Here is a 26,686-nt window from a genome sequence, read left to right on the forward strand (position 1 = left end):
TTATTTTGCTTTTATGTTTCTGGTCCAGCCCACTTGAGATCAGACGGGTTGGATGTGGCCCGTGAACCAAAATTAATTTGACACCCCTGGTGTAGATGATCATCTTCTGATTTTATTTCATAGCATTTCTGAGACAACTTTTGTTTTTTTTAAATGACCTGCAAGTCAGAATTCTAAAAACTATAAAAGACTAGTAATATTTGGATCTGGGTATTGATTTGATATTTTTTAAATTAACGATCAATCAATTTTTCTATTTTGCCCTCAGTTTTCCAAAGGAATACATCAAATAACGTACAACAAATTACAGCTCATTGTTACAAGTTTATTTCATCCCTTTATTGATCCCAAATCAAAAGGGACTTGACAAATTTCAAACACAGCTTCAGAGCGTTGGCCTGTGGGAAACAGCTGCTTTAATAAATTCACTTCAATAAATCACTTAAAGACAGAGCATCTTAAAAGCAGCTGGACTTATTAAGCCATCCTCATCAACTGGACCTTTAACATCACAATCTTGACCTTTAAATATATAAATCACCAAACTAGAAAATGAACGACTGAATTTGTTGTTTATTTTAATTTAAATCCAAATAACTCAAATTCAGAAGAGCCAATTGAACAAATGTTCCTCCAACTAGCTCCAAGTCCAAAAAATAACTGCCAGTGCAGTTCTGTTTTCTGTTCCATCCCTTAAATTGTGCCGCATGTATGACAGCACAACTGGAAATTCTGTAAGAGGACAACATAATGAGGCAAACACGCTTCTGTGCAGAAAACAGGCATATATTTTAAGCACTGAACTGTGATTGGCTGGCAGGGCTCGGGTGCACGCTGCTGCATTCAGTAAACTCTGACGCCACATCAGCAGATGGTTGAAACATAAGTGACATTTATTTTGTCAAGAACCTGAACAACCAACGATCATACAAACCGATTTTCACAACACGGAGCTCTGACGAACGAGAACGTAACGAGCCGTTTGACAACTAAAAACTGCGCCGGGGTTTTCCACCGTAAAATTCAGGCCTTTCGCCAAACAAATGAAAGCGTCAAATAAAACGGAGTGAGTGGAAAAAGCTGGTGTGAAAAGCAGAAAGCAGCAGGATCAGCGGTCAGTGAGAAAAGCCAGACATGTTGGGAAACGTAGGAAAACCAGCGAGAGAGAGGATGCTGACAGTGAAGCTGGCTCTTCATCGAGCTCCTGCATACAGAAAAGCTTGTTAAACTGCACAGTTTCTTCAGTTTCTTGGCAGAGCTGAGCCAAACTGTAAACGCAGAAAACCTCTGAGGATGCTGCAGCTGTGAATATGCGTCCGCGTCGCGGATCCGTCTCTGCTGTTGCCGTGGAAACCAGCTGCTATTTCCAGTCACCGGAGGCAAACACATTGGTAAAATAGCCCCCCCATTTCCTCCGGCGATTAACACTAAGCAGGAGAGGTGCGATGGGGCGGGGCTTCAATGAAACATGGCAGCAGCAGGTTGGATAAGAGATGTCGGGGGGGGGGGGGGGGGGGGGGTTGGAGTTGAGAGGAAATCCTCATTGGTCCTTCTTGTCAGACGCTGATGAGTCCTCTTTGGTGCCTGCCTCTTCAGCAGGAGTCTCCTCATATCTGCAAAAAAAACGAGGAAACAAAGTGAATCAAACCTACAAACATTAGGGTTTTAACCCAACAACAGAAATTCCCTCTAAAGTCTTGCCTCACAGTGAGAGGTGGGTTCTGGTTCAAATCCCAGCTAAGTTCTTTCTACGTAGAGTTTGCATCCTCTCCTTGGTCTATCCTCCAGGTTCCACCCACAGTCCAAAAACAGGCTTCATAGGTTCACTGATGACTCTGGACCGTCCCTTAGGCGTAAATGTGAAACTATGTAGACAACTGTCCGACTGAACCCCTTTTCCACCCAGCAGTGCCTGGGTTTGGTACCAGCAGTGGGTATAGAAGATGGATGGATTCATTTTTCGTGGGCAGAATTCACACTACACATTTATGTTCATATCTTTATTATTCATTTTATTTCCCTTATTTCTTATTTTATCTCTCTCAGAGAAAGGTTTTGAAACTTTTTGATACAATAAAAAAAGAAACTATACCATGATCCGGGTGAATACTCGATTCTGATTGGCTGCTGGGTTTGCATTAAAAAGTAATGCACAGGCATAATTGCACACCTAAACAATTAATCTGCTTTTTTGCGAAAAAAGCGATCCAAACCGATAAAATAGCAAGAACAAAGTACTAAAACTGGTTGAATATTTATTTCTTTTGTAAGTAACCGTGGTTATAAGCAGGTTAATGGCTTTCGATGTGTGCATTATGAGAATTAATGCACTTCTAAGGGCAGCTATGGTGCAGCGGTCAACCTCTGATCTTAAAATTGTAGATTCGATTCCCCCCTTGCCCGCCCATGTGTTGAAGTGTCCTTGGGCAAGACACTGAACCCCACCTTGCCTCTGGTGAAAGGTCGGCGCCAGTGTTCGGCAGCAGAGCTGCCGTGTGTGGATGGGTGAATGAGTTTGTGACTGTAAAGCACTTCTGACCGTCGAGGAAGGTAGAAAGCGCTATACAAGTACACAACATTTACCATTTACCATTCGTGGAAGTGCTTTTCGATGTATGGTTCAGGCTTCCACGACAGGGGTCAATTACTGATAATGCACACTTAGTCAGCCATTAACCGTACATAAACCAGACATTTATCAGTCTGATAAACTGGAGACACCTTCAGTGCACAGCAACAGGACCTGTGACGAGGAGCCAAACTACACATGCAGCTACATTCCATCCAGAATATCGCAACAGCAAATGCATAATAAATGATGAGAAGTGTGCGGAATGTGATGTGCATTCACAACGAACGCAATTCGTTCATCGTGGGCAGACGTGTCCAATTTCAATGCCAAGTCGATGTACAGACGTGATCTGAGGTCCAGCAGCACAATTTGCGGATTGGGCGCTGCACGCCAGTCTGGTGGCAGTGCAATTTGAGCCTTGTGACATGATATAGGCGGCATGTCCAGAGTTTAAATAACTTTACATTGGTGAAGAAGACGCAGCATGTCAAGCAGTCAGGAACTCAGCTTTAAGGCCCGTACACACCGGGACGAATATTCGCCAGGCGTTATTCGCCAGCGTTTTTCGCCACGTTTTTTGTGTTCACACCCAGGCGATTTTCGCTGACGATGAGCCGAGCGAACATGCAATTTCATTCCCTGACATTAGATGGCGCTTAATGTAAACAGAAATACTCCTGTACACAAGGTGGCGCTGCGCAACTTTACGATTCTTAAAGTCGCTTTTCACTCAAAAGAAGAGAGCAAGTATTTACGCGCTTGTCAGAATCATACAAAGAAAACATGAATATTTCAAGCATCAGTAGCTCCAACTGGTACTTGGTAAGGGGATATTTTAGAATGTCCGTCATTATTTCTTTGCGGCAGTGTAGACACTACTTGGTGTTTATCTTCTTCGCTGGTATGTGTGCTCAGCAAGGCAGTTTTGTGTTTGAGCGCCCCCAAGTTGTGTTTTACTGTAACTTCAGAAGCTCCAGAGACGTGTGCAAAAGCGCCATTCTCATTGGTCGTCGCGTCGAAAAAAAAAAACGGCGTTTTTTTTTTTGACGCTTTGGCGCGTGGCGTTTTTTCGCGTCGGTGTGCACACTCATATTGGTGCCCTTTGTTTAATCACGAGGCGTTAAACGTCGGCGAAAATCGCCGGCGAAATTCGTCCCGGTCTGAACAGGCCTTTAGCCAGTGATGTGTTCAAAGACGCAATCAGCGGGTGAAGTCCAAAAAAAAAAAAAAAAACGTGGAAAAAACTGTTTTTCTCCTGAACTTTAACATTTTTCTTACTTCCATTGAGACAATGATAAACGATTCCTCTGATTGTATTCCTATTTTCACTTTTTTCCTCCTCGGGCACGTCAGACATGTGGAAGCAGCGCTGAGAGCACAGTCATTCAGCTACAGCTCCTGCAGTAGATGGAGAGTCTCTGAATGATCTCCTGAACCCAGACATGGAGACGTGATCACTGATGGTTTTGTAGAGCTGTTCAAAACACGGAGGCAGGCTGGCTCCGTGGTTGGCACAAGGTTGGACCCTCTGGCTACTGTAGCAGAGAGAAGGACACTAAAAAAACTAACCTGGATCCTGGACAATGCCACCCGCCCTCTGCACACGACCATCAGCAGCCAGAGAAGCACCTTCAGCAAGAGGCTGCTCCTCCCAAGGTGCAGGACTAATAGACTGAGAAACTCCTTTGTCCCCCGTGCCATCAAACTCTTTAACCACCACTTAGGAGGGGGGGGGGAGGACAGAAGGGAAAGGCCCTGAATGACTTTTTTTTATATGCCGTTTTTGCAGTACTGTAAACTGTCTTTACTGTTTTTACTTTTTTGATTATTGTACTGCTTTTTTCCTACATGTATGTCAAATAGTGCTGTATACGATGGAGATGTCAATTTCCATCCGGGAACCTCCCAAAGGGATAAATAAAGTTGTCTATCCATCTATCCATCTATAAGAAATAAACCTGATCCCCCTACATTATCCATGGTTTCCATACACTGTAAAGGAGATATTCAGGCTCCATGTAGCAATCAGACCACAAATTTGGCGGCAGTTCCTCCATGCCCCACGACTCGGGCATGAAATTTATGAGCAATTTTATGGTCAAGCTTTGAGTAGTCAATAGGCCACACATCCAAATAGAGTCATCTGACAAATTTGACACGCAAAATCGCATTCATTGTGAACGTAGTAACACATGCAGCGTGGGCAAATCCTAATTTCTTTCTTTTGTTGGTTGGAACACATGCTTTAGGTCACGATCAGCTTTTGAAACCAAAAACGAACCAGGTTCCAGTACACTGAACTAAAGTTTCCATGGATTGAGAATTGCTGAATGAAAGAGCCTTTGAATAAAAACATTGGCAGAGCACAAGAAGATGAAGCTAGAACTTCAGTTTGATGCAATGACAATTTTCTCAGTCGTGATAGAAGGCTTGCTAATGAAGAAAACCATAGTAAGATCAGAATCAGAAAGAAAGGTCCATTTGTTCATCAGGAAAGATTTATTTACAGCACAAGCAGAACAACTGGATCTCAGTTCCATTGAGCTTTAATGAGGGAAGCCAATGATCCTCAAGGTTGTCTGAGAAAACATTTATTCCAGCTTTGACAAAAAAGTCAAAATATTCTGTCACTGATTAAACATGGTCCGTGACTTTTCTGTTGTTGTTTTGTTGTTTGTGTGAGGTTTGAATCCCTGAATAACAGACGACGAGCAGTTATTATTGTCGAGGTTCTGCGGCTGGAGGGTTGGTGGCTCAGGGGAATGGGTTTCATCTTGGACAGACAAAGCTGATTTCATTAGTTCATTTTGTTTATTTTACCAGTCCAGTCCAGACAGGAAAATATATTAAGGGCGGGGCTTCTACAGGGAGGTGGGCTGTAATCGACGGCGGAGTGGGGAGGAGCCTGTGGCCAAACAGACAGCATCCATGGAGGAGGCCAGGCTGGCCGGGGAGCCACTCACAGTGGGAAAGGAAGTTAGCCTGGGAGAACCAGGAAGAACTTCCTCTGACGATTCGTAGCTAAGGCCAACGGGATGAGAGCAGGTAGAAAGAGGAAGAGGACAGAAGAGATGAAGAGAATGAAAGAAGTCAGAGAAAAAGTAGATGAAATGGAGAAAAAGAAAGAAAAGAAAGAGGGGGGTAAGTTTTTTATCTCTGGTGATGATCAGAGTTTGTGACTAAACAGTCGAGATAAGATGTGAGGACTGGAGGAAAGGAAAAAAAGGATAACGGAGAGAGGAAGAGGCTAACGAACAACTGATGCGCAATAAGGAACAAAATGAAAGGTCAGGCACCCCCCCCCCCCCCCCCCCCCCACTCCTTGCTGGAATAATAAGATTCCTTTAGATCTGAGAATGACTTGATCCATTCAAGTGCTCATCTTCAGCATGCTTGGCCTTCTAAGCAGTGAAGGCGTCCTGTTAAACCCCTGACACCTACAGATTACCGAAGATCAGATCTTCTGACACCCACATGGGGAACGGGGGGGTCGTAAAGGAACATCTACAGAGGAAGTAAACTGAAGACCTTCAACTATGCTCAGCACTGTGGTTAGATCAACGTTGCATCTGTTGGGGTGGCATCACCAGAGCCAGTGACCTCAGGAGGAACAAACTGACAAAATGACACTGTTCAGCTCTAGAGCTGAATGTTCAAATAAAGACGCTTTACAAGCTGCTTTTTCCTCGTTGTCGTGTCATGGCAACCCTGCTCTTTAAAGCTCAGTTTTTACTGTGTTTTGTTGTTTGTAGGTGTGGTTTTTGTTTCCCTTCGGAGTGGCCCTAGCCTGGTGCGGTTCCACTTATGGGGAGACTATTTCTAGTTTTTTTTACTTTTTTCTGGACTTTTCTGAGCCCCCCTTGGGGAGCCTAACGGTTTCAGCAGCGGCTGAGTTGGTTACACCGGAGATCAGCTGTTGGCCTTGCGCAACACCGTCCTTCTCTACGCGGAGAAACCAGATTCCCAAAGAAATACGGAGGAAAAGAAGAGGCTGGGGGGCCGGACGAAAGCTCCAGGAGAGGAAACAAAAGTAGAGGTCACTCATATCATCCGTCATTATGGGACACATTCGTCCCCTCCTCAACAAAACCGACGAGCTGAAGGTACTAACCCGGCTTCTATGGGAGTTCAAGGATACGTGGCTGAACGGACTGCACCTGGACTCTGTGGCTTCCTTGGAGGGGTTTAAACTTTTGCGAGCGGACAGAAGTGAGGCGTGTGACCCGCAGCGTATGTCAATGAGTTTCGCAGTCCCTCCTGATTGTCAATAGGGACTTCTTCATTAAGCCTAAGCGGTTGCCATGGTGACTCACCTGAACATCTCCGTGAGTTCTCCTTTGAATAGCGCCACAATGACAGGGAAGCCCACGCAGGCCGGAACCAGGTAGAGCAGAGCGGGCTGCAGACAGAACACGCCAGAACTTGGTTCAGAACTGGAGATCAACCAATATGGTTTTATCCTCATGCTGATTATTAGTGGTCGAGAAGGTCAATAACATATTTGGAGACGATAAACATTTCCAGTAAAAGTGTTTTAGAATAATAAAACTCCAACAATTGACTTTGTTAATTTAAATTTACTAAAGTAATAAACTGGTCCCATAAGTGCAGGGAGTAACAGCCTCAGTAGTGTATTTTATTAAATTGGTTTTTAAAGTTAAAAAAGTTCCCTGAAAGTTTTCAAAGTAAATAAAGTTCAACTTTAACATAAATGACTTATCCTTGTGATGAGTTGGCACAAAAACATAATGTGAGGAGAGTTCCATGCCCCTGTAAAGTCTTTTAATGTCAAATAAACAAATCCCTTTCGAAGGTTTTATCAAGTAAATGAAACAAAGATAAAAACTATTTGAGAAGAATGTGACTGTTTTACTGTCAGAAGTCCCAGTTAATCCATTAACTACCCAACCAATCTGCTGCCAATCGCTTGCCATGGAGGAGTCAAACGTGTTTTCAGTAAAGTTTTCTAAATGTACTCTCATTTGCCGGTTAAGATCCACTCCAATTAAAATCATATTTTTTGGTGTCAACTTGTTTAGTAACATTTTTCTCACAATAGAAGGACATTTCTCAAAGAATTAAAGATTAAAGCTGCATTTCTGAAGATTACTTCGTCAAAATGGCAAAAGATCAGGAGAAAAAAGGTGTTTGTAGACACCATGAAGGACTGTGGACAGTTTGTCTAAATCCTTCACTTGCAGACAGACAGATCCATGAACGTCTGAGCTGGTCTCTCAGGCTTTTTGGTTTATGATAAAACCTGCATAATCGTAATCAAAAGACCCCTGGAAACCATTTTATAACGGCTAAACTACAGTTGCAGTGGGACTTTAAGCAGCAGAGATTGTGGTAAAAAAGCAAAGCTGATCTGTGTTTTCTCCAACGAAACGGCTCGCAATCAGCAGAGACCTCGCTAAAGAGGCGCGTAGGGACTGATGAGGGTGACGCTTTCTGGCTCGTTTGCGAGTCGCTTTATTGGCCTTGTTGGCCCAGCAGAGGAGGGAGGGGCCACAGTTATACCTGCTCAAAGAGCAGCCAAGGTGCTCACGCTGTTTTTTCCCCTCCTTTTGGGAAAAAAACAATTATTCATTTCTTCACACGCAATTAATGTGATTACAAGACATTTGCGTTAAAAGGGACAGCGCTAGCTGCAAATAGCGTGACATGCAGAGGACTAAATGCATGGTTTCCAGTTTAATATTGGCCCATCAGATTAAAGAAACAACATAGGTCTAAATAAACATGGTGGAACCCCTTCAGGCTAAGCTCTTTGAGAACCCATCGAACCTTTTAACAGCGCAGCTTTAGCTCCAGTGTTCACATTCTATGAACTACCGTAACTCTTTCAGTGGATTCTGAAGCCCAGAAAAGCAACTTTGAGTGGATATCTACAGCTTTACAGCTGTGAAGTTCTTACACAATCAGCTGATTCACATTGTGTTACAGTATTTAAAGAGCGTGTGTTGCTGTCAGGTCTGAACACTGGTTCACTGTGAAGACTTGTTCAGCCTCTTTAAAAAGCTCAGGCATCTGGGTTTTCCACTTCTACATAAGGAGCCAAATTCCACAGCCAAATAAACTGACACTGGATGTGTTTTTTTACCCCAAACTCTATTTGCCATCAAACCAAGTCAAAGAGTTGAACCCTCTGCACTGTGAGCGAGCGTCTTCACAGAAATACATCCCAGACAAACATCCTTTAATGTGGATTTCCCCCCCCTGCTTTTTAGTTTTTGGTTCTATTATTGTTTTCAGAACTATATTTTCTAAAATCCAAAGACTTGAGTCTTCACAATTAATGTCACGTCTTAGAATACACGTAGACCCAAGTTTAATGAAAAGGTTGGTTGACCTCAATGTACCTGTGCGTGTTTGAAGGTGTGCATGACAAAAATGGTGAGGCCAAGGCCAAAGATGTAGGCCAAGAAGCTGGAGTAGAAATACGTCCGGCTGTTCTTCTTTAAGCTGCGCATAAACAGGAAAAAACAGATCTCAGTGGGGTCCAAACAGAAAAAAAGGCTCCTGTTGGTCATCATGAATGATGGTTGATGTGAGTGTGGACTGACCTGACGTCAAAGCGCAGCAGCAGAGCGATGAAGATGCCTGGAATGACGATGTCGCCCAGTCCCAACATGGCAAAGTTATTGGCTTCCAGCCCCTTTTCCAGCAAGTCCTGGGGGAACACCACTGGAGGACAGAGCAGCAAACCTCACTTTTCAAATCCAAACTAATCCTTCAGGCAACTGAAGACAATGAACAGCAATTTAAAAACGGTTTTCATCAAATTATTTTTTTTTATTGAATACCAATATTGCACATTAAAAAAGAACATTCTGGCTACAAAGACAGAAAGAGTGTAATAGCCATACGTGTGCAGTAGAGAGAAGAGCAGGCTGATCTTCAAGGCCCAATCTTTTTTTTTACATTTCATCGAGTTCAATGGACAAACGAAAACGTTACGTTGTCTTGACTGGACAACGTCAGGGGTAGCATTCTACTGCCTTTATTCATCTCTTTGGTTAGTTCAATATTCGTTCACACTACGGTAACTTTTCCTGACTCACAACTCACTTTAACAATGGTGGTTTGATTGACAGATGGCATTTGCACTCTTGCCAGCCACTGATAAGCCTGTTTGTTTGTCATATTCAATGAGTGGGCTTTTCTGGGCTTCAGAATCCAATGAATTTCTGGTATCAATGGGTCACGTGTCTACAGCCTTTGTCCATCTCTGTTCTACACAGATTATGGTTGAACTTAACTGTAACAGATGTTGAAAACAAAATGCAGGTCAGCTTTTATGATGACGTCAACCGCAGGTCCACTTATTTAACCCTTGTGCTATCTTAGATGACCCCACCCTTACATTGACATGTTCTCCCTACCATGACAAAGGTGGATAAAGGTGGAAAGATTTCATGTAATCCATGGACACCAGTGAAGATCACAAATCATTGAAGAAAAAAGGTTCAGAGTAGGGCTTGGCGATAAAACGATAATTATCGTTATTGCGATATTACCTTTTTTCGATAGTGAAATGAGTCTATTGCGATAAACTTTCGTTTTAAATGAACACGGGAGAAACCCCCGGAAGACCCGCCCTCTTGTCCAATCACAATTAAGTATCACAGGGCTAGACCAATCACTGAATAAACTGCGCCACGTCTAGTTAGAGTGAACGTTATTTACAAGCTAGGATGCAAGCTAGTATCTGCATGCGTTGCAAATCCTAACACTTGCAGAAAATGAATGTTCCGTCTGAAGAGAAGTTAACAAACTCGAGCCAAGCGGGCGCAGATGAAGGTTCAAGAGGCATTGTAGAACGGACCGGCCTGAAAAGTTCCGCCGTGTGGACGTTTTTCGGTTATCTAAAGTCGGATAAAAGTCAAAGTAACGTCTACTGCAAATTGTGCCAAAGAAACGTTCCTAATAAATGTGGAAATACCACCAACCTTTTTTCTCACTTAAAGCAGCACCACCCCCTCGAGCATGCTCAATGCCAGACTTCAAAAACAACGGTAAGACCTGCGCTGCAGCAGCAGTCTTTACATTCGGCATTTTCCAATGTAACGCCATACGACAAAAAATCTACAGTGGTGGAAAATCCACGAGAAAAGTTTCCCGAGGATTAGCTGCCTGGCAAAGCGCTATTTGTGTATCCCTGCGACCAGCACCCCATCTGAGAGGGTATTTAGTACAGGGGGTAATATTGTAACCTGTCAAAGGGCAGCTTTAAAACCTGAAATGGTTGATACACTCGTCTTCCTTGCCCGTAATCTGTAGGCTTTTGTTCATTTAGCAGAAATCACACTGACCATGGTGCCCATTTGTTGCCTCACAGAATAGGAGGCCATTTAAGTTGATCTGTTGTTCTTTTTTGACTTGTCTTTGAAAGCTATTCGAAGTTGCACAAAGTATTTAACTAAGAACTTTTTTGTTTTAAGTTTTCTTTAATTTCTTGAAGAGCATTTTAAAGAAACTGAGGAGTTTCTTGGGAGTTTTTTTTAGTTTATTGCACTTTTTTTTATATTGACATAATTGTGTCAATTTTTTGTCTATTTTTCTGTTAAACTTGAAAGTTCAAACATTTGAATTTATTTGTGGTCTTTTAAAACTGTGTGCAATAAAGATTACTTTGAAAAATATAGTTATTTGATATCGTTTTTAATATCGTTATCGCACAATATGAAAAAAACAATATCGTGATATGAAAAATCCAATATCGCCCAGCCCTAGTTCAGAGCACTGTCTAGTGGGTCTAGATGACCCAACTCCCAACGATAAAGTGCCTAGGATAGCACAAGGGTTAAACACCAACTTCAATGAAAATGGTGTTTTTGATGATCAACAAGTTCTTGTGGCGTTTTTCTCATGATGGAGGACATACATGAAGAATATTGAGAAATTGTATTTATGGGTGTTTTTTATTCAAAATGTTGTGAATCAGGAGCAGACGAAGAAATGCTGTTTAATAAAGAACTTGTATGAGACGCAGGCTTGGCGGGTTGCAACCTCCCTGCTCTGCTCTCATCACACTTCAGAGGACATTTATGAAGGACTGCTGTTGTGCTCGTTCTCACTCACATTTAATCGGTGCTTCAAAGGACTTTGCCACGGTTACCATGACGTTGGTCCCAAACACCTGGAGAGTTTGAGAAGACAAGAACAACTTTTGAATGACCACCTGAACTTAGACCAAATCCTGACTGCATCATAAAAAAAACAAGCAGTGAAATGTCCGTCAAAAAGGCAGAAGAGGGTTTCATGAGCGTCTCACCCAGAAAACATCATAGACGAACAGCCCCCCCAGCAGGATGCAGCCAGTACTGACGTTGTTCAGGTGGAGTAGCTCCACCCCGTTCAAGGCAAACGCCAGGCCGAACAGGTTGTTGGCTATCCAGTGCTGTGGTGTGACAAAACAAAGGCAGCGGTGATCCACCCTCCTACCAGCATTACTGTAATCAGACTGCAGGGAATCCATCAGATTACCTTCTTGAGCAAGTACCAGACTCCCACCACACTGCTGATACACAGACACACCAGGTTCTTGGTGTCAAACTCATAGTTGACTATTTCTGTTGAGAGACAGAAGACGGATCAGAACTTTCCCACCGTCTGATTAAAGACGGGATGACTAGTTCTTGTCTAAATGACCCAATACTGAACCATGAGAACCTTCAATTTTATAAAACAAATTGGATTTAAAATAACTGTTATTTTCCCTCAGATTTGCTCTTTTTTCTAACTAAGTGTGTTCCAGAAAAAACTTCACTGAGCGAAGGTATTACTTAGCGTTTCTCAACTCAAAGGTGTTTCAACAGATCTGCAAATACAGTCAAATCCTCTGCATTTCAGGGTTGAGGCCCAGAATTTAGTAACCCTTTCTGCCTTCATGTGATTAACTACCTTAAAGCTGTCTGTGCACCAATACCGACAGACAGGTCTCTCCAGCACACTGACATTTAGAAAAGGCGATTTTTAGAGCATCTTCAGACAGGAATGAGCTTTTTGTGCGCATTCCTTCAGCAGATCCACCTTGTTTTCATAGACAAAGTTAAGACTTTGGGCGGGGCTTGCAGCAGCATAGCTGATGTTCAAACATGGACAGTTTGGAGCTCACCCTCTTTGGACTCCCCGGAGCCCTGAGTGAAGAGCAGCTGGTACTGCTTGTTTGGCAAAGACACGGGAAAGATTCTGGACATCAGTGGACTGTGGGACACATCAGGTTAGAGGTCTTGGTTTAACTGCAGTGATTTGTACACGATTGCTGACTTACCTCATAGTGTGCGACAGAGCCAGGACGCCCAGCACAAAGAAGTAGACGGACAGCAGCAGGTTGATGTACTCTTGAGAAAACACCTGATCAACAGCACAGAGTTTAAACAACACTCCCCCCCCAGCTTCAATGAAAGGTAGCAGCTGAGACCCCAACTTACCTTGAAGAAGAGGTAAAGCCCAAACAGAGTACAGCTGGCAATGATGGGAAAGCGGGCGGCGTCCCGGCTGGTGATGGTCTCCGGCATGTCTGCAGAGTTCTGCAGGATAAAGAGTCAGCTCATGACTGAACTGCCTGCAGGGTCGACAAACTAAGTCTATGGATAACGTTCTACAGAAACCTTTTAAAAAGAGGCTTGTTTGTTAAATACACCAAATGTAAAGCCGCTGGTCAGGTGGGTCTTTGGACAACATCAGCATTTGATGAATTCACTGGAGTTCCAGCCGGATTTATGGAATTTATGGATGATGGAGCAATTTGCTCTCATGAAGAGGACCACGATACCTGCTGACAGGTATATCCCAACGTCTGATTGGTTCAAAGGGTTCAAGTTTAAAACCAAACGAATCATTCATTCCTTTTTTGTGTTTTCAGTGATCCGAGTTGTGTCGAGCTGTTTGTTTATTCTCTCCCGCCATCTTACAGCCTCTCACACCCCCTAAGCTAAATAATGACAGCAATATCGTAGCTTTCCAGCCGTACAGTTTAGATCCAGATTCCATCTCAGACGAGGAAAACAAAGACGTTCATGGATTTATTTGTCTGTTAGTGGATGATTCAGAAAGGGGCAGAGCAGGGAGCTTGGGGCCCGCCCAGCGTATTTTCTACATCACAAGTAAGCTCTTCTTTAAACTGCATCTTTCTGTCTGCTTCTGATCCACAACGATTTGAAAAAAGAACCTGAAACACTGAAAATTTTGAGATTGATTTTTTATGCATTCCATCATCATAAAAATGCCACAAGAACACATTAAAGACAACAAAAACACCAATAGAGTGGCTCTTTAACAAATAGTACACAACTCAGGGGGTAAAATGTCAAATCATTTTCAAGCTGTTTGTCACATCTGTTTCCTCAGAATGCTGAAACCTCACAGCCTGCTGCAGATGAGCACTAAGGAAGCTGAACTGAAAGGTTTGCTTAAAGCTGATGCTCTCGCCCTCAAGAACAGCTGTCCTGGTGTTCAGCTGCAGGAATGTGTGGACTGCAGGTGGTCTGCTTTGGTAAACAGGTGTCAGCAGGTTTCAGAGCACAGAAGTCTCCAAGGACCCCACATGAATAAAGAAATGTTTCATGTTTACTTCGAACAGCCGGGCCGACCCTGGTCCTCAGGAGCCACCACCCTGCCCGTCCTCCAGTCCTCCCTGACCAGCCCGCTGCTGATTATGACTCACGTGATTCCACATCCTGATTGGCTGAACTGATTTAGGTAGTCAGCATCTAGCAGTCCAGAGAGAGCAGGAATACAGACTCTCCAGCACCAGAGATGGCCAGCCGACTTTTTACAGGGTTCCTCTGCCATTTCTCCGTCCAACGTTCACAGCACATAGACAAAGCCGGGTGAAAAACATTTCTCCATGTTTAGGTTCCTTCTGTTCTTTTGATGCTTTACTTCCAACAAGCTTTAAACTTAATCGTTCCCTCAGGTGACACTAGATCCACATGTCTGCCACAGAGAAACATCACACACATTTCAGAAGGGCCCTCATAAGAACCACAGTATCTGCTTACATGTTTGGTCCAAACAAAAAGGCATTGTGCAAGTTTCAGATTGTTCTGTCAGAAACAAATGTTCCGTGCAGGAATGGCGACCAATGAACCCTTGTGGCGATTTGCCATTCAGCCCACCATAAAGCATCGGTCTACAAACAGCCTGAGACTCAACTTCATCTATATTCTCCTCCAACCGGTCTCCTGAGATGCAAACTGGGTCGGAGACACAAGACAAGGGAGTTCTGAAGCTTCCCTTCTTCATCTTTGCACCTGCTGACACCTCAGCTCTGATCAGTTCTGTCAGAACATGCGGACGTGTTAAAAACAGATGAAACCCCGCCTGCACCTGCGCTAAAATGTGATGAAGACGGCACTTTTCCGAAGTCCTGGACAAACTTTTTGGATAGCACAAGATCAGTTCAGCCAGTGCAGGAACGATGGAGGTCTATAGGGTGGTGTGAATGTCAACATTCCCTAGCTTCATTTAGGCAGAGAAGGTTAGAAAAAACCCAATGAAATAAAGAATAATTATGTCGCTATGAAAATTCAGTTTGTCCTTTTGAAATGATAGTGTTTTACCAGACATCTTCATTTAAATGGTCGTGCTATAGCACAGCTCATGTAGTTTTTTTGCTTTAATTTTTTTTAAATTAAACCTTGTAAATATTTGTGTTAAAAACCAAAGCATGCATCAGCAGTTATGTAAGGATAATGCACTTCAAAGTTTTGCTTCCGTGAAGTGCGTTAATTCTGACAATGGAAACTTCGAAGTAGGGTTGGGCGATGTCCCCTAATTTGGCCGCTGACGATGTTTGCTGTCAACCATCGGGATGGACGATGACATCGTCGGGGGGGGGGGGGGTGTATTTTTTTTACATTTTTCGTTCTTATATAACTGCTATTCGTTATTTTGCTTTTTTCATTTTATTTCCCAACTAATGGTTAATCCGCGATGAGCCAGTATAAACTGAGGGAAGTGACTTTAACAGAAAAAGTAACAAACAAAATAGAAAAGAAGTAGTCCACTCCCGCACTTAGCGGAGTGGACCGGCGGAGTGCGAATTTACAGCTTTGTGTTTGATGGGAAGGGGGGGGGGGGGGGGTACATGAGCGGTATGTGTGGGAGATTTAAGACTGCGATCCGTCCCGCAGCTCTAGGGGTACGAGCTATCAAACTCAGAACCGGGTCTAAACGTGTGTCTGAGCACAGCACGGATCGTCAGCACACACAGAGGTTTGAGCATCAAAGCAGAAATGTCGCTCAGTCCTTAGAAAACATTCAAACAATCACGCGGATTTGTGTTTCCAGTCGTGTCCCGACTAAATAAAGGCTGATGTTATTCACAGGATGCAGCGCCACCCAAAGCTAATGTTGTTAGACCGTGTTAGCATACTGCTAATCCTGGCTCCGTTCAGAAAAAGCACTGGCCACACGGATTAAAATTCAAATGATGAGCGAACAGGTGTTTCATAATAACCGTAACATTATTAAAAGCACGTTTAGAAGATCATCTCGTATTTTACCGAGCTGACATGTCAATATATATAGCCGCTCGGCGCTGTTATCGTTTTGTATTGAATTGTCATATTCAATAAAGTTTGGAAAAAAAGCCGCTCGGCGGAAGTTGTATCCCCTTCCGGTTTTCAAACTGCGCATGTGCGAATACTGCGCATGTGCGAATGATTTATTCCGACCAAAATTGTGACCTTAGTGAACGTTTTTATATTCTGAAAACATTTTTCTGGGCCCATCTACACGGTTGGATTCTAATCCGACCATTGATCCCATCAAAATATTTTGTACATGTAACCGCGGCTTATGGTGTCGACGCGCAACGTGGCGGGGGCGTGGCATCACGATGGTGGTCTCTCCATCGGGATGTCAGTCACCCATCACGATGGACGATGATATCGTCCATCGGCACAACCCTACTTCGAAGGCCATTAACCCGCTTAGACCATAGTCACTTAAAAAAGAAATAAGTATTCAATTTTTGGTCTTTTAATTTTTTCTCTTTAAATCACCTTTTCACAAAAACGGACTATTTGATGCGTGGTACGGCACGTTGTCATTGTAACAGGTGAGCCAGCAACGACCTTGACTGCAGCGGCAAATGAAAGCGATATGGTAAATGGTAAATGGCGTATACTTATATAGCGCCTTTCTTCCTACAAGGACAAAGCACTTTACAGTCACAGACCCATTCACCCAGTCACACACACATTCATACACCGGTGGCGGCTCAGCTGCCAAACACAGGCGCCCGCCTACCACCAGAGGCAAGGTGGGGTTCAGTGTCTTGCCCAAGGACACTTCGACTCATGGGCGTGCAAGGCGGGAATCGAACCTGCAACCTTACGATCATGGGACGACCGCCCTACCGCTGCACCACGGCCGCCCACAAAGGAAAGCGATGTCTATGCTGATGGTCATGATGGGTTAGATAAAGCATCAGTTCAGAGAGAAGGTTCCCCTCTTACCGCTTGTTTTTGTCCAGATGATGAAGCTAAAGTTTGTTTTAAAGAACCCAGCGCAGTGATACAGAACTTTTAAGCTATGTGACGGAACTATTTTTAAGGCATGCATTATCACTTTTTAAATGCACACCCAGCAGCAAATCAGAATCGATTGGAACGTGAAGGATGTGGAAAACTGTCAGAGAAGAACAGAAAGTCACAGCTTCAGTTTTGTTTGCGTTGAGCTGATAACATCCAAAAGGTTTTTTGCTTCGACTATTCATGGTAGCTTTTTGTCCCCCACATGTCACTCAACACCAGCTGTGTGGTTAAGGATGTCTACATTTGGCAGTTTCAAATTGAGGGTTTCAGTGACGGTATGTGGTCCTTTAGTTCACATCTGCACTTAGATCAACTTTCTGCAATCAGGCTCATCAGGCTATGACCTTGAATGTCTGACCTCTACTTTAGCACAAATGCCCTCTGGTTAGTCTGTTATGGGAATGCTGACAACAGCATTTGATTTGCTAAATATTTCAAGCTGCCACGACATTGTTTTAACATTTCATAGCCGTTTCTGTAGTCTTTTGCGATGCGCATCTCGCACAGGTTCACATCAGGATGACAAAAAATTGGGGATTTATTGTCCAGGCCTAATTCGGACGCCCCGAAAGAGAGGCATATGCCATGTTAGTGCACCAAGTAGTGTGTATGGAGGGAATTCAGACACAGCCCATGATTTTTCTGTCAAAAAGATGGCATCTTTTATTCCCATCATGCACTTTGGTTTTTACTTTTTTTGGGGCGTGGTCTAGTTCTCCCCAGTACTGGAGAATTTAAGACACAAACAAGTTTAAAAAGAAAAGGGAATCCCCCAACTGCTAAAACCACTTCTCCAAGCAGGAAGCTGGTTTTCTGTTAATGCACGACACAGACGTGAAGGCGTGCCGCTCTACAACGACTCGTTGGATTTGCCTTGCTGATGGCTCTGGTTAACAGACACACATGCACACCTTGGAAGCTGAACGGCTGCTGCGTGAACACTAGCATCATTCAAGTGGTTTTCATGCAGTTGACAGGAAGTGTGCGGCTCTCATACTCACTCTGAACCCAGAATGGTAATCATTTTCTCCCAGCTCCTACAGACAGACAGAGAGACGGACAGACAGGATGGGTGGACAGACAGGTGTGCACGGACAGACAAGGAGAAAAGAAGGGTCAAATTGGAGATAAGAAGAAAAAAGAAAGCAGGAGCGAAATGAAGAAGCAGATCACTTTTCAGAAAGCAAACAAAGAGGTGGTCTCATTTGTGTGTCACAGAGATCGTAACCAAATCCAATCCTGTTGGAGAGTCTTATTCAACAGATTGATCCAGACCATTTCTGTGTAAACTCCATCAGGGAAGACATTCAAACGTTTACCGTTCAGTTATGTTTGCCTGACAGAAATCAATCTGCACAGAACTGGAACTCAACCATCTAGTTGGTTTGACGTTGATCAACATCTTGCATCATAAATGAACTGATCGGAGTTGAACATCATGAGTTTGGTTAAGAACCTGCTGGCCTGTAAACAGAAAATGGTCCAAAGACAGAAGAGAAAGATGCAGCTGTACCAGCAGCTGCATTCATTCCAAGCAGGTCTTTGACCTCTAAGCCACCAGAGCAGAACACACAATCACAAAAACATACTACAAGCTTGTATGAGCGACTCATGCTGCCCTCTGATGACAGCACCGTAGAACTACAGACATGTAGAGATTTGTGTAGAAAGGTCAACATCAGCTCTGACTGTCATGAACATTTCTGCTGATAAGTCTCGCTGAGTTTCTTGACCTCACAGTGACAATGGAGGCATTAGTGAGATGAGTTGTATTTAGATTGAAACACAAGTCTGGAAGTTTTTAAAAGTCAACTCCTAGATGGGGCGTGCCCGATCCTGGTCCTGGAGATCTACCACCCTGCCTGTTTGCCGCCTCTCCCTTCCTAGTTGCTGATGATTAGTTGGTAAGATCTCAGGGACCACGATCAGGGCACAGATGATCTGCAGAATATGCTAGCTTAGCATGTTAACTACTGTGGACTGTGATGATCACCAACAAACAAAGATCACTTTATTGACACAAAGAGGAGCAGGCCCAAATTTAACAGCTATTCCAAAAAAAAAAAAAAAACTCGACCACTCATGCCATAACACAAAAGATCCAACAATCTCGTGATGATATAGAGGTTATGTAATTCTGCCAGGACCCAATGGCCATTGTGGCTGTGAACACATCTCATGCTACTGTAGCAGACTTCAACTGCAGCAAACTGCTGTGTTGGAAAAGAGGCCTGAAGCCAAAGGTCAACAAAACTTGGGTTGTGGTTGTTGCCTTAACCTGGTGGCGTGTGTGACAGTTCATGAAAACAACAAAAACTTTTCCTCCATGAGAAAAATCACCAAATTTCACACTTTGCCACAAAATGGCCACAAAGCCAAGGGTGCTTTGTCCATACCATGATCATTTCAAAACTTAACTTGTATTTTCCTGACACGTTGGTTTCATTTGTGTATGCTGCAATGTTTTGAGCCCTGTTAGAGATTTTGGCCCATTCTATTTATTTGGCAGTTTTGTCTTCTGTGATGTCATCCTTATTTGGGGTGGGGTCTGGGGGGGGTGTCACTGTGTCCAAAATTCAATTTCTCTGGTTACAAGGTGTGTGCAAATTTTGGTCAGTGTGTAGCTGAAAGGAACGGGTCCAATATATATATACATACACATACATAAATTACATATAAATACATACATACCTGATCAATATTTTAAATTTAAAGGCAGTGACATGTTGCATCATTTGTACCCCACAGCTCTTTAACGGCTCTAAAACATTTGACTCCTGTGTTGACGGATACACCACGGTTTTTGCTGTCATTACCACCACCAGTTGTTCACTGCGCATGTCACTGCGCATATATGACACCCCGAAAAGACAGCGTGAAGTACACGTCTGCAGGTGACACACACGACTCACTGGACGGCGCGCAATTAACATATGTGCTGCTTCAGATCCCGGAAATCCTCCATCCGTGTGTCCAAAAGAATCAATGAACAATTAAATTACAGAACAAACCACCTGATGCGCGAACTCCGAAAAAACATGCCTCCCAAGAGCACGTGAACGCAACAAGTGCGAATGCTTTTAAAGAATGCTAGTGTGTGGCCTTTATGGCAGTTTGGAAAATTTGCTCCGATTTGCAAACGGATACACATTAGATAGAATCATTTTAATTATTCTGTCCTTGCTAACCCTGCTCTCTGGAGGTGGCTAGCGGTTCTCGAGCGTTACCTTAGACTTGGAGCAGGTCACGGACCGCAGAGCTCCGAAAAAGATGGGCAGCAGCGCCATGAACACCAAGCTACCGTACGCCAGCGCCGTGCCCTCCGGGGTGGCCACGAATTTAGCCGTGGCGTTGAGCGCCTCAGTCCCGTTGGAGTCCGTGGCGTTCAGGATAACAGCGGAGGCGGCCTCCGGGGCCGAGGCCGGGACTTGTTCAGCCTCAGACATGACTTTTCTAAAAACGGCGTCTTGAAGTGGACTGCTCCGGCTTTGAGGAAAACTGTAGGTCGGATGGAGGAAGCAGCTGAAGCTGTGCGGCGCTCATTCATCAACCAGCGGCGGCGGCTGGACTCGCAATAAGGCCACGTTTCCTAAAGCTGTGAGCGAGGTGAAGCCGGAGACAGGAGGTCTCACTCTGCTGCTTTTCCACGATACCTTCCCCTCGACGATCAAGTCAAGACATAAAACCATCTGATTTTAAAATCAAATAAGTCAAGTAGGACAATTAGATTATCAAATTAATTAACAGAACATATGTTGTTTCTCTTATTTAATTGATAAAAAGCTTAGCAATCGTTCTTACTCTTGTTTTTCTTAATATTATGAGGTTATTAGGACCATCTAGATATAGAAATATAAATAATAAAGGTTTATTTCCCCAACAGTTGTCGACTGATTGTCTAAAATAAGATTGAAAAAAACTTAAGGTAAAAGATTAAAAAATACTAAATCACTTATATTTGCTATTTTTATTATTTCTAATTCAGTTTTCATTTATTTAACTGGGTATTTTATTTTGTTTGATTAAATATTAAGGCATTTAAAAATAATATTCTTCCACTATTAATCTTTATGTTTTATTTTATCCTTATTATTTGATTAAATACTTAAGATTTTTCACTAAGTCCACGTGATTTTATCTAAATAATAGATTGATGACATTAAAATCTATAGCTCTAACAAAACTCAAAAACCCTTACAACCAATAGCGATAGAGAAAATAAAATATTACAATTCACTATTTATGCACAAATGAAAAAACCCACGTCCTTTTAATCTAACTCTAGTTAATCCTTTTGATTTGTTGTATGGTTGAATCACCTGAAGAAAATCTTTGAACAGAATTTCATAAATCAGAATGGTTATTTCTTTTTATTATTTTTTATATTTTTTCATATGACCTACTTTGTTTTTGTTTTCTGGATCTTCCTCCTGTGTTTTTCTTTTCGTAAAAAAGAAAATAGACGATCTTTGCAGTAGTCAACCTGAGCTGCTTCTTCGTGGTGTTGTGGTTAGGAAAACTGAACTGCAGAGCCCCCTAAAGTTCAGATAAGTAATTGAAAAGTCTGAGTAGCGTACTTCATCTGCAGCGTCAACAGAATAATCCTCATTTTAAAAGAGTTATTCTAATCTAATCCATGATGTTTGTCTTGTAGCTGAGCACTATTAGCTCCACATTAAATATTAATTAATTAAATATACCTGTATAAATAATAAATAACGAATCATAAATAAAATGTGGTCAGATGCTCTTTGGACCTGTCTTTAAACAGGTCTGTAAAAATTAGGGATGAAATCCTTTTACCACCTCCATGCCTGAGACCAAATGTATTACTTCACTCAGTGCACCCACTACGTATTCTAGTCCTGTTCCCTCTCTAATGAGTTCACAGTCAGTATCAAATATCCGTCTACACACATGTAACTACACTTGTGTTTTCGTTGATCTCGTTAAGCGTTTGACACCTATGACCATAATTTTTTTGAAGTAAACTTAGCTTGTATGGTAGAAGATTGGCACTTCAATGGACTTCTAGTCACTCGAAAAAGAGGCTGTAGTATGTACAAAGAGAGGGTATAAAGTCATGTGGGGTACTTCATGGATCAGTCTTGGGTCCCAAATTATTTATTCTTTACATAAAAGATATTGCCAGCACATACAAATACTTAAAATCTATATTATTTGCAGATGATAAACCTTTTTTTTGTAAAGGTATAAATCTAGAGCAGGCAATTAAAGTAATACAGAGTTAGTAAAGATAAAAGAATGGTTGGATACGAATAAATTACCTTTAGGCTGTCAAACATATTTTATTCAGTAATAGAAATAAGAACAATACTATTTCTGTAAACATAGGTGGCACTACCATTAAAAGGGTAGATGAAATAAAGTTAAAGGTGTAATAATTGATGACAAGTTTTCTTAGAAACTTCACTTTAGTGGTATAAAATCAAACAAAGCCAAAGGAATTGCTACTTTACACAGGCTGGAATGGTCCCTAAATCACAAAGCATTACATTTACTCTACAACTCCTATTGCTCCACATCTCCAATACTGGATAGGAATTTGCGATACTAATTATAAAACATACTTAACCCAATCTTAACATTACAAGAAATGGCTTTAAGAATGGTTATATAGAGACCCATCAAGACCACTATTCAGTAAATGGAAAATATTAACATTTAGTGACCTAGTTGATTTCAAAATTCTCAAATCTATGTACAAAGCAGAATAGACATGATTTCCCCTCAATATACAGGTTAAAGTCAATAAAAGACATTTTGACTTAAGAGGACATGAAATATCCAGAAAACCAAGATTTAGAACAAAGGCATTGGAGAGGTCTATTTCAGTAACGGACCAACATGTGGAATAAATTGGAAAAAGAAACTAAAAATACTAAATCAACTGCCGCCTTTAAAAGTCTTACTAAAAATGAGATGTTTAGCAAATATATTTCGTGTGCAGAAGCATTTATCAAGAAAAGACAATCTATTTAACTGAGTAGGTGATGCCACTAAACCTGTGTGTAAGATTCAATAAGGGTTTGTGTAGATAAATGGGTGGATAAGTGTGTATGTATTTCTGTTTATTTAATACTTATGTTAAGATCCTTTTCATTTGCTTCAATGTACTTTGAATTATTTTTGTTGATGTAGTGATGGGGGCAGAAAATGTATGTTCTCTTCCTTCTTCCCCTTTTCATTTATGAACTGTTATAATTATATTAGTTATTAAATGAAATAAATGTAAGAAAACTACTGTAGTCCCTGTAATCAGGTAGACGGGGATCAGCGAGACTCCTGCAACAATCACGTTCATGTTCTATGCAGGGTTCCCATAACTTTAAAGGTGTAAATTTATGTCTGCCGATTCAAACTGATCTAAACTTTCCATGCTGCAAAACCAAACAGACCACAAACAGCATTTTTAAAATACAGTAAAACAAATTTATTGACTTAAAAAGTTGAGTTTGTTAAAAAAAAAAAAACACACACAATCAAGGACATTAAAAGAGTCATTCCAGACTTAAATCTCTGTTCCAAAAATAAAGAATTGTTGGCTAAAGGTTTGAGAAAGACAAAGTGAGAAAAATGTTCTATAGGTTTCAGAGCTTTCAGAGGAAATAATGTCCTTTCCACCAGGTCACAGCTGCTTCCTGTCTGTCAGGTGGCAATGGTTTGATTTCCTGGAATGAAACTGCTTGATGGCACTTCTGATAAAACCCGAAATCTTGGAGGTTCCAGAGGCAACAGCAAACCAAAATCATACACTTAAAGAAAAAGAATCAGCAGCCAGTTCAATCAGGTGTATAGAATCAAATCTTGTTGCTTTTAACCAACAGGGAGAGCGTGCTGCGTAAACTCGGTTTTCACTGATTTGTTGCGCAGATCTGGAGCTGCTGATTGTCTCGGTTGTTGTGCTGCAGGAGCCCCAACTGAGAAAAACAGACTATTACAGACTATACATTCAAACCAAAAGAAACTAAAGACTCCGAGGGGATTTTGGAGCCCTGGAATCCAGCCGCTGATCACGAAACAGGAAGGAGAAAGCGCGCCACCACAGAGACGCACAAGATGATTGTAAGGGGCGTGGCCTGATGCAGAAGGCCAGAGGCTTTCAGCCTCACCTCCACTGGGAAGTGTTGGCTTAGCTCCAGGACCTAGAGAGCACACATGACAGAAGAGTCAAAGGGCTGTGAGAATCTTGTGCTTCTATCAAAACAGGTTTGGTCTTACTTTTTATGTATGGTCAAGAACTTTAAACATTTTTAAATAGATTATTAAGATAGATTATGACATAAATTGTTGACATTCCTGAACGATTTTTTATCATGTTTGGGTTAAATTCATGACTACTGATCCTAAGTTGGATATATCAGAGTACGGATCCATATTTGTCTTGTCGGTAATAGACCTCCGATCTTTGACATGTCACTTGTGTTGAGGCACGTTTACTTCAAAATTCACTTCTGATTGAACATATGGCAAACGTATGTTTTTGGATTTAAAAAAAAAAGGAAATGTCATCTCACCTTAGTCTTAGAATATTTAAATTCTTTGCCAAAGTTAAATACTTTTCCTGAGTACGGCTCAATGGCCTTCAGGAAGGTCTGTCCATGCACCACAATCCTGTTACACAACGACACACACAGAAACACACAGAACCGGTAAGAGAAAACAGCTGCTGGTCAACAGTTTTCAGCCAAAAAAAACTTTTTTCTCTATCAGGTTTTTTCAAATGAAAAAAAAAAAAGTTCTTCAAACCACTCAGTGCTCAAAAAAAAAAAACACACGCAAAGAAGCACACTCATCTGCAGAAACGCAAAAAGCAACTAAAACAAAAGCACACTTGAGAAACAAAAAATATGTAGAAACACGCACGCGCAGAATTGTTACACAAGACATGCAGAAACACACACACATAGGAAAAGGAACACTTGCTTAAATGCCAAAACATGTAGAAACACACAGGTGCAGAAATACAAGAACAGGTAAACAAGAGCCACAAAGAATTACACAAATGCACAAAGATGTATAGGACACACATGGGCAGAACTCCCAAACACGTAGAAACTCATTTGTGGAAACATAAAAAAAAATACAATAAAACATGACTTTAGGAACACGAAAACACACACGCAACACACACCTGTAGAAACACATAAATGCAAAAACAAGTAATTATGCACAGTCACACACCTGAAGTGAAAAAAAAAAGACACTAAATCATACAGAAACAAAACATGCAGAAAAACAAAAACCGGTAAAACTCACAAATGCCTACAAAATCCCATACATGAAGAAAAGCAAAGATGTAGAAACCCTTACCTGTCATATGCACAGTTTGTGGAGTCGGTGACGGTGGTGTCCTCTAGTTCTCCAATCAACCAAGAGAAGCTGGAGTTTGTATACAGACGGATGTTTTTTCGGTCAGATCGGGTCACGTAGCCGCAGCTGGCATGGAAATCCCCCAGGAACATCACGTTCTGTACAGTCAAAGAAACCAAAGCTGAGCTTGACTCTGTCACACAACAGTGTATTTTATGGTACCGCACTTTTACGACCACTCTAAATGCCATTTAATTTGTATCACAATTCAATTCTGCACCTTGTGCGCTGCTTCTGGTTGTGCTAACTTACCAGGAAACGATGTGCTGTGGTAAATGACGCACAATAACATGTCAAATAGTAAACTATAAAGCCGCACCACTTGATGTATTGTTGGGCCATTATGGGTACTGTAGACAGGGGACTGTAGCTTTAATATAGTGAAATGAAAAAACTAAGCACATTGTTTAGTATGTTATGTCTGCAGGTTATTACAAGCTGGATAGAAGTGAAGTTTTATTATTACTTGGTGACTTGGACAACTTTAAATCTTTACTTTCACAACAAATGCAGCCAGTTACCTATGGAAAGAAAATAGACTCACTACTTGCAATTGTGTATTCATATGTATACTAGAATATTAAAAACGTATAAATACAGAATACGATTTTCGCATGCACAACTTTATATTACAGCAGCTTAAAACTAGCTACATACTCAAAATGTCTCATAAGCATACACATTTTTAAATAGTCAAGTTTTTACAAGGTCACAGGTAAAAGACACCTGCATGGCGTGCCTGATGCACCTCAGAGGGTGCCAGTAGGACAGCTGCAGGGTCATCAGCTGGGAACCTTCTTCAACTTTGACCAAGTCACTCCTATCTTCCCAAGCAGGAGCTGGGCTGATGTTCCAACAAAGCTCCAGCAGCCAACCTCAACCAGGCATATGATGGTTGACCGCCCAGCATCTCAGCTACTAGCTCGGTGTATTTGTCCTCCTTCCTTTCGTATGCAGCCCCCATTCCTCCCTCCCAAGGGGTTAAGAGATAATATCTGGTCGCAGAGGTGGTAGTTATCTCTGGTGGAGACATGAGCTGACGGTCGAGGTCTATCCTTAAGTTCTAGTCACATCCTGATGTTAGAAGTGATTGTGTGTCTCTCTGGATGGTGTTATGTGCTCAGGCCCCTTCTCCAACAAAGTGAATCAATGTAGGTGTCTTTGTGGGATG

The 26,686-nt window shown here is 42.1% G+C and overlaps 2 protein-coding genes across 6 annotated transcripts in view; both read right to left on the reverse strand.

Annotated features, from left to right (window-relative positions):
- Positions 1–304: 304 nt before the first annotated feature.
- Positions 305–20,910, reverse strand: hm13 (histocompatibility (minor) 13). Of its 4 annotated transcripts, none has more exons than XM_023957003.2 (12): positions 20,349–20,910; positions 18,123–18,158; positions 13,009–13,107; positions 12,849–12,931; positions 12,693–12,781; positions 12,062–12,147; positions 11,850–11,975; positions 11,657–11,714; positions 9,139–9,259; positions 8,935–9,037; positions 6,886–6,971; positions 305–1,613 (listed from the first exon to the last, which is right to left on the reverse strand). In XM_023957003.2, exons 1-12 carry the CDS (start codon positions 20,565–20,567, stop codon positions 1,541–1,543), a joined length of 1,179 nt encoding a protein of 392 aa, XP_023812771.1. In that variant the 5' UTR covers positions 20,568–20,910; the 3' UTR covers positions 305–1,540. The 4 variants fall into 4 exon arrangements, with proteins under 4 accessions (XP_023812771.1, XP_023812772.1, XP_011471260.1 ...); XM_011472958.3 differs by lacking the exon at positions 305–1,613 and adding an exon at positions 5,153–5,593; XM_023957004.2 differs by lacking the exon at positions 18,123–18,158.
- A 1,319-nt stretch (positions 20,911–22,229) lies between these two features.
- Positions 22,230–26,686, reverse strand: part of LOC101169591 (deoxyribonuclease-1) — a 23,772-nt gene continuing 19,315 nt past the window's right edge. For both annotated transcript variants that reach the window (XM_011472960.4, XM_004086324.5), the window contains 3 exons: positions 25,456–25,613; positions 24,660–24,756; positions 22,230–24,287 (listed from right to left, as the gene is read on the reverse strand). In XM_011472960.4, coding sequence (XP_011471262.1) covers positions 24,156–24,287; positions 24,660–24,756; positions 25,456–25,613 — 387 coding nt within the window. In that variant the 3' untranslated portion in view covers positions 22,230–24,155. The remainder of the gene's footprint in view (positions 24,288–24,659; positions 24,757–25,455; positions 25,614–26,686) is intronic.

The sequence above is a fragment of the Oryzias latipes genome, chromosome 7 (assembly GCF_053564925.1).
Source record: "Oryzias latipes strain Hd-rR chromosome 7, Olatipes_Hd-rR_3.1".
NCBI lineage: Eukaryota > Metazoa > Chordata > Actinopteri > Beloniformes > Adrianichthyidae > Oryzias > Oryzias latipes.